Source organism: Nicotiana tomentosiformis, chromosome 3 (genome assembly GCF_000390325.3).
Source record: "Nicotiana tomentosiformis chromosome 3, ASM39032v3, whole genome shotgun sequence".
Classification (NCBI taxonomy): domain Eukaryota; kingdom Viridiplantae; phylum Streptophyta; class Magnoliopsida; order Solanales; family Solanaceae; genus Nicotiana; species Nicotiana tomentosiformis.
The window spans coordinates 132,880,996-132,894,555 of NC_090814.1; the positions used below are offsets into that span (position 1 = coordinate 132,880,996).

The 13,560-nt window shown below is 37.4% G+C and overlaps 1 protein-coding gene across 4 annotated transcripts; it reads right to left on the minus strand.

The window, feature by feature from the left end:
- Positions 1 to 188: 188 nt before the first annotated feature.
- On the minus strand, positions 189 to 13,150 carry LOC104104855 (uncharacterized). Of its 4 annotated transcripts, none has more exons than XM_009613044.4 (17): positions 12,984 to 13,097; positions 11,796 to 11,868; positions 10,799 to 11,129; positions 10,612 to 10,702; positions 10,282 to 10,489; positions 9,590 to 9,736; positions 8,791 to 8,865; positions 7,617 to 7,688; positions 6,652 to 6,723; positions 6,347 to 6,418; positions 6,128 to 6,199; positions 5,609 to 5,680; positions 5,178 to 5,249; positions 4,152 to 4,295; positions 1,749 to 1,820; positions 1,140 to 1,286; positions 189 to 787 (listed from the first exon to the last, which is right to left on the minus strand). In XM_009613044.4, exons 3-17 carry the CDS (start codon positions 11,068 to 11,070, stop codon positions 603 to 605), a joined length of 1,773 nt encoding a protein of 590 aa, XP_009611339.1. In that variant the 5' UTR covers positions 11,071 to 11,129; positions 11,796 to 11,868; positions 12,984 to 13,097; the 3' UTR covers positions 189 to 602. The 4 variants fall into 4 exon arrangements, with proteins under 4 accessions (XP_009611339.1, XP_018629195.1, XP_009611340.1 ...); XM_018773679.3 differs by having other exon boundaries at positions 10,612 to 10,740; positions 10,829 to 11,129; positions 12,984 to 13,093; XM_009613045.4 differs by lacking the exon at positions 11,796 to 11,868 and having other exon boundaries at positions 10,612 to 10,740; positions 10,829 to 11,129; positions 12,984 to 13,150.
- Positions 13,151 to 13,560: the final 410 nt, after the last annotated feature.

Below are 13,560 nucleotides of genomic sequence, written 5' to 3' on the forward strand. Positions count from 1 at the left end.
ACACCAGTTAGCCACTCTAAAGAGCTGCTATTTAAGAATTACTCAGGCTACTATTTTAATCTAAAATTTTAGGATAAAGTAAATACTGAACTGAGAATCACACAACATAATGTCCACAGAATATTCATCCAGACAAAGGTCCTTGGGTAAGAGTCCACTGGGAATAGAAATGGTACAATAGCCAAGCATTTCACGGCATCCACAACTTGCCAAGGAGAATAATCATTCATTTCCGTATCTGAGCCTTAAGTCAGAAACCATACTAAAGCCAGATAGGCCAGAACCAACAAAAGGACCCCAATTCAGAAGCGCATTACTGTTTCTTAACAGTTTGACAACGAATATGTACAAAACCTATTTACCTCCATCCAGTGCCAAGGAAGCTTATGTACATTTTCCTTCATACTGAAGCGCACAATATGAAAGAAAACTTCATGCTGTGGCACTATGAAAAGATCAAGACACACTGAAGAATGAGATCTAACCAAATCTTCAGCAGACAGATTATTTACAGTTCAACAAATAACACATTTTATTGCTGATCTATGTACAACACTTCTCCAGCACTGACCAGGTGATCGCAGAAAGTATCCTTGCACCATCTATTCCGGCCTGTAGTTCACCAGATTTGGGAGCTCAGTCGACTGCAGTTTCTTGATGTCATTTGCAGTCACCTTGCAGGATTCCAAGGTAAGTGATTTCAAGTTCTTGAGTTGCTTCAGATGTTGCAACCCTGCACTTGTTATGCGGGAATTTGAAACATTCAGAGACACCAGCTGCGTCAACCCTGCATTCCAGTGCAGACGAAAGTAAATTCGCAAGAAATTCAGAAATTCAAACAAATTTAAAGACTATTTGGTAGGGGGAAAATGCATAGTTTGTTCTAATTCTCGAAGAAAAATCACAAAATTGGTGTATCAATTGCTAAAGCTCCTTGAGAAGAACAAAGGGAGGAATTAAGGAGAGTACTCGCAGCCAAATGACTAATTCAGCTACTTTGCCCAAAAGCATACGATAAAAAAGCCTTGAGATGGCGGAAGATAAACGTAATATACCTTTGTTCAGACTAGTAAAATCAAAGAGGAAAAAAAAGAAGCCATGACACGGGAAAAAAAAAACACAAAAGAATGCAACAATACCAGAAATCGCTTCCAAGCTCTTATCCGTGAGGTGACTGTTTTGAGAAAGATTTAGCAATGTCAAGGACGTCAGGTCCTTGATGTTCTTTACACCAACATCGGTTAAACCTCCACCACAGATTTCCAGAGAACGCAGATTCTTAAAATCTATCATCAGACATGATTGACCAGTATAATCATTAGTTCAGAAGTATGATGTGATAATCTACACACATTCTAATTACTCTAAGGCGTAAACATATGAACTGGGATTTTATGATTCTTAAAGGGCAAAAAGAAGAACAGGGGCATGACCAATCTGAAAATCTAGTAACACAACTGCAGTAGCACTGGCATATCAGGATTAATGTTTGTTTCACATGAATAAGTCACCCTTGGCCACAAGCAACAGGAACGAACTGATTGACATATCTTCTTTTGTTTGTTTGACAAGTACACTATATTACATAATCATATTACCATCAACAGGACTATAGTTAAAGCCCCGACCCTGAAGAGGAATAAACAGAATAGAGGGACAACGGGAGGGGACCAAATGCTTCATTACACAGATTGAGACGAAAGGGAGAGAACCAGATGTTGCATAAAAGAGACACAGATCAGACATACGTCGAAGATAGCTTGTTCCAGAATCAGTGATCCTAGCTCCAAAGAGGTCCAAGTGAGTCAGCCCAGTCAAGCCTGCATTTGTACCATATCGGGCAAATTAATTATACTACTCTAAAACAGAAATCATTATAATATCTAAATTATACATCTCTAAAACAGAAATCATTATAATATCTAAATTATACATTTCTAAAACAGAAATCATAATCCAGTTACATGTAACACAAGGCCTCACATAGTAAGCTAACTCGAGTTGTAAAATATGCAAGCATTAGCTTGACATTATTATAATGCTAGAGACAACCTCTCTAAAACAGAAATCATTATAATATCTAAATTATACATTTCTAAAACAGAAATCATAATCCAGTTACATGTAACACAAGGCCTCACATAGTAAGCTAACTCGAGTTGTAAAATATGCAAGCATTAGCTTGACATTATTATAATGCTAGAGACAACCTATTTCAACAATAAAAAATAAAAATAAAAAAACAAAGTAAAGACATTCCCAGGCTTTCAAATTCAACTAGTAAAAATTAATAGCAAAAAGAGACGAAAGATCTACACATCGGAAACACCGGGCACCACACCAATATCCAAGGAGAGGGATTCTAGTCAAGTGATGTCAAGGAGGACATTTACAAGGAGTCGAGCAAAGAATTCCATAACTTGCATTTGATGTTGACGAAGACGGACGTCTTTGAAGAGATCAAGGAAGGAACTTACGAGGATTACAACCTCCTTACAATAAAGTTCGAAAATATGGAGATGATACAACACTTTATCCAGAGATGGGAGATCAGAAAATATGGAGATGATACAACAATTTATCCGGAGATGGGAGATGACATGGACCACCAAAAGATGAGTTTAGAGACTCTTGAATGCCCAAGACTTTGCAACCTACTCAAAGGAGACGCAAGCTCAATGACTTGGAAGATGTAGAATGCGGACTGACTTGGCCCTAATCACTTGACTAGCTGACAGGGCGGTATTACCTATGTTTTGGACTTCCTCATGTGTTTTGAGAGAGATGTTTATAGGTCTTAAACCTTATCTGTATTAGGAGGTGATTAGTTAATTCATAATGATTTTTGTATATTTTCTTAGGATCTTTGATCTCAATTTTAACGCTATCTTCTACATCTCTACTCTATTTCCTTTTCCTTTTTGATTTTCATTTTCTTGTAATTTGGCGTCTTGTGTGACAAGATCGTGCCACCAAAACTTACAGGTAGGTTCTACAAAGTGGTGGGTAGACAGACTATGTTGTGTGGGGCAGAGTGTTGGCCAGTCAAGAACTCTCATATCCAGAAAATGAAAGTAGCATAAATGAGGATGTTGAAATGGATTTGCGGGCATACTAGGTTGGATAAGATAAGAAATGAAATATCTATGTTAAAGTGGGCATGACTCCCATAGAGGACAAGATGCAGGAAGCGAAGCAAAGATTTGGGCATGTGAAGAGGAGAAGCTTAGATGCCCCTGTAAGGAGGTGTGAGCGGTGGCTCTGGTTGGTATGAGAAGAGGTAGAAGAGGTAGAGAGCGGTCAAAGAAGCATTGGGGAGAGGTGATCAGGAAGGACATGGCTTTAGCTTACCGAGGACATGGCCTTGATATGAGGGTGTGAAAATCAAGAATTATGGTAAGAGATTAGTAGAAAGTCGAGCATTTTTTTGTGCCAAATAAGCATTGCTTGCTTCCGCCAATTTTTTTGGTCCTTAGATTGTTGTTACTTTCTTTCTGGCTTTTGTGGTTGATACTGCTTGTTTCTTTTATTTCATTTTTTTGAGCCGAGGGTCTACCTGAAACATCTCTACCTCCTAAGGGTAGGGGTAAGGTCTGCATACACACTACTCTCCCCAGATCCCACTTGTGTGACTCCACTGGGTTTGTTGTTGTAATTTGGGTGTTGTCATTTGGTATCAGCATTTTATTTGAGAATGCATTTGGTATCAGCATTTTGGCTTTAGTTAGTATAAACAAATCAAAGTTCCTTAGTTCTACGCTCCACAATTGAAAGAGTTTATAAAAAAAAAAACAGAAATTTCTCCTGGTTGTGGGACCATTTACCTGATGGCCAAATTTTCTGAAAATTTTAGAAGGTTTGAGAGGTTATGGGAGCTTGTGTGTTGTTGGGCACCATTAGATAATGATCAAAATTGACTAGGGTGTTGAGATCCTTGTTTCATCTGGAAAAGTTAAGAGAATTTTTGCCATTCTTCCCAAATCTCGTAACTGTTGTGTGCATTCTGCACTGTTTTGAATTTTGAGTGCAGAAATTTGTCTTTCCAAAAAAAAAAAATCTTCAACTTGCCGATTTTGAGACATTTGATTCACAGAGGAAAATAAATTGAGACGACAGTGTTACCAAAGATACTGTTATGGGAAAATTCTTACTTGTAAGTGCTGCAAGCCCAGTATCAGTTATTTGGCGTGCGTCCAGATTGAGTGACCTCAAAGAGGACAGACCACAAAGCTTCCTTAGACCACTGTCAGTGACAACAGTGAAGGACAGATTTAAGATGTCTAGATTCCTCAATCCTACAGAGAAATGAACAAACAAATTGCATTAGCACAAAATGCAAAGTAGAGTCCACTTATCCAATTACGGTATGGGTTTTGCCAAAAGTTACTCTCTAAAGATAGTAGTTCAATGCTTTCCCTTGAGCTAGCATCTATTCACACTGCCATGGCAATAACATTCAAGAAATGGATTTAGATGGGCTAAAAGGAAATGAACCAATTCATAGATCCTCGGTTATAACATTCAAATTTCAATAGCCATAGTCACTACTCTCAATCAGATTCATGCAACTTTACTGCAGCTTCGAGACCAAAAAACTATATCTGGAACATTCAGTTTTTATTTCCAAAATTGTTATCCAGACTTGGTTTCCAAGGAGTTTTGTTGAATTATTGCAGACAGCATTTAAGCATAGTACTATTCTTGTATTTTCCTATTCTTAGATCTTTATTATTATTCGTTTTCTCGTTCGCTTCCGTTATTTTATTACCTTGTTGTTGCTATGGTTTGTTGCTTCCTTTACACTGTTCCTTGAGCCGAGGGTCTATTGGAAACCACCTCTCTACCATCCCAAGGTGGTCTACGCAGACACTACCCTTCTCAGACCCCACTGATATTACACTGGGTTTGTTGTTGTATTTAAGCATAGGGCAAGACCAAAGTTGATGCAGCCAATAAATTATTTACCAACTCTTAGGTTTACCTATACTACATTTAATTTGCTATGTTTCACCCAAAAAAGCAACCTAGAAAACAAAGCAGAGCACAATCATCTCGTCACAAGTGGGAATGAAACCCAGTCCAGCCATACTCTCGAATTTCTAAATGCTTCAGCCGAATAAAGAAGAAACAGAATACAGTTGAAATTTTCTACTCCATGCACAATGCAAAAGAGAAACCTGAGAGATGACGGATCCCATTGTTTCCAACTTCAGTGTCAGATAACTCCAAACTCTTCAGGCGATGAAGACCTGAACAGAGAATACCAAAGAAGAGGGAGATTAGCAAATAAAACATAGGCAAGTCCCTCAGAATAAAGTGAGGAAGAATTTTAAGAATGAATCTTAACCAAAGAAATGGTCAAGACATCTATTATAAAAAGGCATAAAATTGTTTTTGGATAAGGATCACAGGCATAAAATTGTCCGGAAGAGAGGGATTAAGAGTACTCTCCCGGGCAAGAAATCACAGTTAACCTTCAATTTTTTCTTTTTAGTTGAGAACAATTAAAGCAAAAGACTTTCTCAAAATTAATTTGTGGAATATGCTTATAAGTTGAATGATAGGGGAATGAAGCACACTTGATTGATGTTGATAGTGAAACACTGACCTGAGAAATTAATCAGCCCTTCATCCTTAATCCTACATGAATCCAGGTTTAAGCTCTCCAAGTTTGTGAAACCTGCTCAAAGCAAGACAAAAGCTTGCGTAAATTTACAAGATCAGAACTACATGCTTTTGTCTCCTTTTTGGGAGAGGTAAAATCCAACTACAGCCCCATGCTAGGCAACTCAAGTCCATAAGATAGTATCTTTAACCGGCCTAATAAGGGAACTGAACTAGCAATCCCCTTCCTCTTCTTTTCCCCTTCATTTTTTTGGTCATGGAAGGGGAAGGGGGGGATGGGGACCGCGATTGATCCTATTCCCATCTCCTCCATGTTAACCCCGGGCAGACTTAAGGCATACAAAGTCCCTACACAATAATTTGGTAAACCATCCTATCCCATCTGTGACCAACCACCATTTATTCCAACAAGTAACAGTAGGCCTCCCTAAAGCTACAGCAGAAACAGAACGAGCAGTCAATATCCCAACCACATGAAAGACGCATATGAAAACAATATCACCTTTCAGGTGCACAAGAATGGCATCTGTGATCTCGTTGAATCCCAAATTCAGCACTTTCAAACTCTGCAAACCTACAGAAAAATGAAAAATGATGTAGACGAGTTAACTTCGATTTTCGAATATTATGATCACAATGCATCAATGGCTCATGCATCTGAAATGATATGCCAAGTCAGATAATAAGAGCCGATAAATTAATAATAAAAATATAAACTCACTCGAAAACTTCTCACACCCATCATCAGTCAAACAACATCTGCTCAGGTTTAAATATAGCAGAGCATGAAGAGCTGCAAAAACAGTAAAAAGATGCATCAAAAACTGAAATTAAAAAATGGGAAGGTGGCAAAGGAAACAAGCATTTTCTGAAGTAGAGGATTTCTCAGATTAGGTAAAACCCCATCACTGGATTTTAACATCGATAGGACTAGCAAACAGGTTTTAGTCATTGCAATTGCCAAGTAGTTAACTGACAGCCCGGAATGCTATATTCGCGTACAATCTAATTTCGTACAGACAATACCTGAAAGAGACTCCAGGCACGCCGCAGTGACAGGACAACCCTCCATATTCAACAGAGTAAGCTTTTCTAGAGCTGACCAAGAACAAAAGAAACAACAAAGCTTCATTACGAGAGCCTATAAACAATTGCATTAAATAAGAAAGGCCGAAGAAATTTTTCAAGTGCAGAATACCACACATGTATCACAAGACGTGCTCTGGCTGGCTCCATTCAAATTTGTTATCTAGCAAACGAAACCCTTAAAATGACTGGAAAAATAAACATCAACTATTGTCTGTTCATAGTGCTACAAAATTAGAGTACTGGTAATGCCCTGTGGGTTCAAAGAGACTTCGGGGTGACGGGGCTGGTTAAATATTGAACTCCTCATCTATAAATGAAATGAGGCAGTCTCAATTTACCCAGTTACTGCACCTTTCTCGGCCTTTTGGCTAAGATCAAGTGTGTGTGATACCCTTTTCAATCCCTTGATTACAACTCTTCTATGTAGAGGATCCTGATTCAATCCTAGATGTTTTGAGTTCCTTGTAAGAAGAACAAGAACTATATTTTTGCTTTTCCATATTGTAATTGCCTATTTTGGCTTCCAGCACAAAGTTTGTGCTGATGATTTTTTGAATATACTGGACACTTTACCTTCTCACAAAAAAAAAAAAAAAAAAAAAAAAGATCTTCTAAGGATCAGTTGCGAAGGGGGATTCCAACCATCTCATAAATAGGCATTACCTTCGATTAAAGCACTTAATGAGGTCTAAACATTAGCCAGTTCAATAGCCAAGACCCAACTCCGAAATCTCACTTAGAAATAGCTTAAATCCCAAACCTAATGGGGGTAATAATCAGGTGGCCTTGCAGGTCCAGAACTGCTAGTTGAGAGAAAAGGACATCCCTTTGTCATATCCATCTAGTAAAGGTGTGGCATATTAGGTGACAACTAACAGTACTCAACATGGGAGAATATGTACCTTTCAGAAAATTAGCACCATAATCTGTGACCTTACTGGATGAAATTTGCAACACTTTCAGATTTGTTAGGCCTGAAATACAAACATAAAACAACTTTATCACAAACAAAATATGAACACAGAACATTTCAGCACAAGTAGTAAAAAGATCGCATACTATCCTCTATATCTCGTTGAAATTCAGCTTTCTGTGCATGATGTGTCGCATTAAGTAATTTTGTGAAAATTAAAGAGCAAAATTCAGCATGCGCACAATTTTGTACCAGACTATTCCACAGGGTATTGTTACCTCACACCAGCATAGGTACCGCATAGGTACCGGGCAACTGCCACCAAGGCTTAGGTATATGGGAAGAAATCACCTTAATATTTTTTGCTTCTGTTGGAATTGAACCCTGATCCCCAAGGTTTGAACTCACTTCACTGACCACCCTACGGGGTGCAATATTGTCAACACACTATTTCTTGTGTTATTGCAAAGATATCTACCAAAAGAATAGGACAGGGAACATCTCAGAGGGAAGCAAATAATTTGTGATCGTTCTGTTGCTTATATCTCACTTAAATTAATGGCACGCGCCCTCAACATACTGTGTTATATCCAAAAGGTCTGTGGCTGGTCGAAAGAAATGAATACTTCATTAAACAAATCATAACAGTTGAGGAGAAATATCTGAATAACTATTCTACTATCACTAGTATGAATAATAAAGAAAGAATATTATTAGCAATTAGCATTTCAAAACCAGATCTACAGCAGGGAAACTAAGAGACTTATAGGAGAAAACAATACAAACATTCCCATACAATTCATATTTCAATTTTCCTAAATCCTTGCTGTTCCTGTCTATCCATAAGAGACTTGCATAGCTATAGACCTGTCTTGACAGACGCATATGCACGGATAAAAGGTGTCCTTAATATCAATGACCTTCAACATAAGCAACTGATTGTGATTTACAATGGAAAGAGGCTCATGCCTTCCAGTTCGATAACTAAAGCCTCTAAATTGAAATAATCATCAATCTTTCAGTAATAGCAGGCCACATCTTAAGGTTTCATTTCTCCATTCCTCTTTTTCAATTCTTTCCCCAAGTTAATTGCTTTCTTATTTATGTTTTTTTCCGATATACAGATACGATGCGATCTGAATAGTAGAACAAGGCAGACATACCCCCAAGAGGCATCATATCCGAATCCGTGATGCAGTTGCAGCAATTGATATTAAGAGATTCAAGCTTGGTTAGACCTGCCACGAATAAAAATCCTTGGATCAAGTTCAGTACATTTATGCACAGAAGACAATGGGGGCATAAAATCATGGTTTTGCCAAAATTAACTATACTAACTGTATATAGAGTATTCGGTGCAATTTGGAAAACCATATGGTTTTGCTAAAATTAACTATCTCGGGTAGGCTCTCTATAGGTTATACTAGAGGAAACCAGAAACATCAGAACAGGCTTAAAAGTACAATCCCGGGAGCAGATTCTTGCGAGTTCCATAAGAAAACATGTAGAAAGCTAACATCATCAATTTCATATTACCACCATCATGTCAGTTATTCTGCAGCTCACCACAATCTTATTGTCATATCAATCACATCATATATAAAGAACAAAGTTTTTTTTCAAATCAGTAATGATATTTTATTATTCGATAAATGGGAGACTCCAATACACAAGATATATACACAACTGGTTACAGATTCTTCTCTAAAAATCCTATCTGATCCACCTATACACAGGAATTGACTTGTGTTAAAAGAAAATAAAGCTTGGAACGGTCATACGGGAGTTTAGCTACTCATAGACTTGAACGCAAGAATTTCGACAGCCAAATTAAGACAACAAACTTTTCATGGAGAGTATAACTGCAACAGAATTTTTGGCTTTTCAAGCTTGAAACTGTAAAGGGTGCTGTACGAACTATAGACAGTTAAGCACCATTAGGGTCTAGGGAGAAGAACAAACCTTTAAGATGAACCATACCGCCGTGAATTTTTGGGCACCTCTCCAAATCTAACTTCACCAAGTTAATTAACCCAGCCAACGCACTCATCCCTTGAGCAGTAAGTATATTGTTTCTCCTAAAACTCAGAGTAGTCAAGTTTGATAGACCTGAAATCATTGTGTAGTTAGCAGCTATACCACAAATACAAAATGGAAGGGAATATTGGAATTTGGGGGGTTGAAGTTGGATTATAGTATCTCAAAAAAATTGCTTAGATATTATTATATATGTAAAGAAGCAGTAGATAATAAAAAACAAATGAATAAAGGAAACTTCTATCTACAGAACAATTCCAAAGAAAACACAACTTTAAAATCAAACCTAGATAAAACCCCATACATTGTTTTGAGAGAAATTTTTTCAATGTATCATGCAGCTTAAAAAGTAGCCAGTATTACTATGGAAAAATACAAGGTAAAAGACAAACTTCCCCTGCAAAGTTTATCCTTCAAAACTAGATTCACTAGGAAATATTATAGCGCAGTTCATCCAGCAGTTCAAGGACTACGCCTTCTTTAACTTTTTGCCATTTAAATTTGTTCTCTTCCTTTTCTATCCCCATCACTGCTTAAGGAGTTGTGCTATGAATGTTTAGATGACTTAGATACATTCCTCCAGTAAGACAGCACATCAGAGGGAAAAAAATATTTACCACTTATATTTTCCACTCCACGGTCCGTAATCCGGTCACAATAATTAAGATTTAGTGCTTGCAGATTTTTGCAATCTTTGAGATTAGTCAGTCCAGAATCTGTGACATCAGATCCAGACACATCTAGGGAAAGTAGAGATGGACCCTGTGAAGAGATGACATCCATCCAGTGGTCATTTAGACCAGGATATTCTCCCATATTAAGATCCTGTAATGCCAAAATCACTTCATCAAGAGTTTGGCTGACCTCAAAATCACATAAATGAATCAGCTGCTACAATACCCCTTATCTACTTGTTCTACTTTATTAACGAATAGGCATGAAGATACCTGAAGAGCACAATCTCTAAAAGCTTCAAGAGAGACATCGGTAAGACGCTGTGCGCCAACCAATTCATCAAAGATCTGCTGACTAATGTCCCTAGGCAATACAGAGAAGGTATTGTATTTATCAATGTCCTGCAGCAAAAGTGCAGGAGAAATCAGTTTGCAAAATAGAGGTCAGTCATGTATTCACCTGATAAAGCATTCTAAAGGGAGGACATACTTCACAGATTCTACGAATACACAATTCCATGAGAGATGGGTATTTTCCATTTCCCTGTTTAACATCTGCTCCTCTAGAAAATGAAGTTCCCAACCATTTTGAACTTGCACTTTTGGAATATCGTCCAGAAACTCCTCTATGTATACTTTCATCATTGACTTGCTGGTCACGCTTCCTAGAACATGCTCCTCCCATCTGATACAGTGTTCAACTTTCTTTATGTCAGCAAAACTGCAAATCATAGCTCAAGTGGCTAGCCATGGGGTCCTCTAAATTCTGGGGTGCCCTTTACCACTACACCCTGCGAGTCAACAAAACCATGAAAGCCTTAGACTGATCTCCAGAGACCTTTCTAATAATGCAAGTGAATTAATCACTTAAAAGGTCATTAGCATATATACGAACACATCAAAGGCATAGGCTTAAACCTAGAAATGATGGGAGACGTGAATGTGAATCAATAAGGCAATAAGCAGTCATATAATCCGCTGCAGGATGATGACAAAATCGTGCGCATCCTAAGGGAAAAGAATGTCCAAACACACATGGTGAAATACTTGACATCTTTAGAGCATCCAGACATAAAGAAAAAAATGGCTACACCTGCATATTACTATTTGCATATATAGATACAGGCACCAACATATGATGAAACTGTACAATTTTGAAGGATACCGGGGAACATGTCTAAACAAGAACAAACAGTGAAAGACATATTGAAGTGACTGCACGATGCAGACTATTTGCCAAAACATAGGGACTTATTCTTCCTGTTTTATCTTTTACTGATATGATGCAGCGGAATTTTATTTCCCACACTAGAAGTACCTAAAACAGACAAATAGCTTTCAAGGACCTCGCGAAATATGATCCTTGTTCAGTAATAGTGTACATGATGGCACAACAATGGATGAGGATCCCAAGAGCTACAATCATAGAAAATGCCAAAGAAGAAAGGAAACCATACTAGAGCTGCACTCTCACAGAACACAAGGAAGAACCTCAAGACATTAAGAGAGTACTCAGACCAATGCGTGTAACTGCAAAACAACCATATATGTTAAGCCCAAAGTTTGTATACCATATAAAAGCAAGTAGTTGCTTATTTGGAAACTCGTGAAGCAGGAAGCTTCTTCTAAAAAGGAAAAGGGTGGCCATATCCAACACCTCAAAAAAAACGTATCCGCACTACTTCGTCTCTCTCTGACAAAACCTCCAATACACACTAAAAAGAAGAATATGGTACAACCACAATATTCATTAAAAAGAATGTTTACTGTTCATGAAATAATTTTAACTTTTATGAAACGTCAGTTCAAATAGTTATATATGAAAGTATAGGGCAAAGCGAAGTATCATACCAGTTTCACAAAGCCGCTAATAATTAAAAAATATAAGCAAGTCGCAAACTTTTTCAATCACCCAATAACATGAAAGATTTTTTAGTGTGGATTGAACTCCCTTTTAATGTGGGAATACACTGAGTATGCTGTTATTGTAGATTGAACTCTTTTTTAAAACCTGTTCAGAAAATTCTCAAAATATTGAAGGCAACAACACTTCTCAGTATGGATTGAACTCTTTCTTTCCCCTTTTTTCTTCCTTACCTTCTAATTTAGATTTCTGAAGAGGGACGATACCTCGCAGTCTGATGATTAGTTCAGAAGGAAACATCTCCCAAAAAATGATTAGCAAAAAAAAAAAAAAAAAAAAAAGGAAAACATACTTCGGGGACTAAAATCCAGTTAACTAATAAAGGAACATCATACAGATAAAAATAGTAGAAAAAATTATTGTATATTCACCTAAAAATACATACTAAGCGCATGTCAGGGACGCAAAGAACACGGAATTCCATCAAAACTAACAGAAAAAATCGTGAAAACAAATAAAAATTTAAAGAAATCACATTAAAACTAACCGAAATACCACAATATTAGAGCAAAACTCACACAACGATTATATTCCGTCACTTAAGACTCGCCACTATTCCAACTCCCGAAGCGGAAAAATATTTATATTTATATTAACAACATATGATAGAAATAATAGGAAAAAAAAAACAATCAACAGCAGATGATCAACTCTACACCAGATAATGAATTATATTTCTTGAAATAATAAATTTAATTAAAAAAAAAAGTAAAAACTGAACCTTGAAGTCTCGATCATCTTAGTGATCAGTCTTCGTCGTCTAAAAGGGAGAAGATGAGAGAGTAGGAAGTAGTGGAAAGTGGCAGAAGAACAAGTACTAGAACTAGAAAAAGTAGAGAAGCGTACAACCGAACCAGAGTCCGAACCAACGGATTGGAAACACGTGTGAGGAAACTAGGTTTGGTTCAGTGCTTTGGAGGGATGAGATAAGAGAGGGCGCGGGCTTTCTTTTTCAGCTAGCTTTATCCGTTTTGGGGGTTGAGTTTGATTGGGTCCCTCATATTGGAAGATAGTGTACGCAATGTGTTCAAATTACTACCAAGCGCACAAGGTTTCTTAAATGCCTTTCTTAATCTGCGGGGTCCTAAGGCCGGACTTGCTATTAAATCTTCTCTAATTTAAGCATAATCATGTTTATGAGCAATCAATCTGCTTAGAATTTGAAAAAATAATCTGCTAAGAATCATCCACCAAGTTAAATATGAGTTTAATTTATATACTCGAATATATTAATTTAAATAATGGAGGTGGAGCTTGGTGGTCCCGTTGTAAAAGAACAAGGGTGATATCCAAAATTG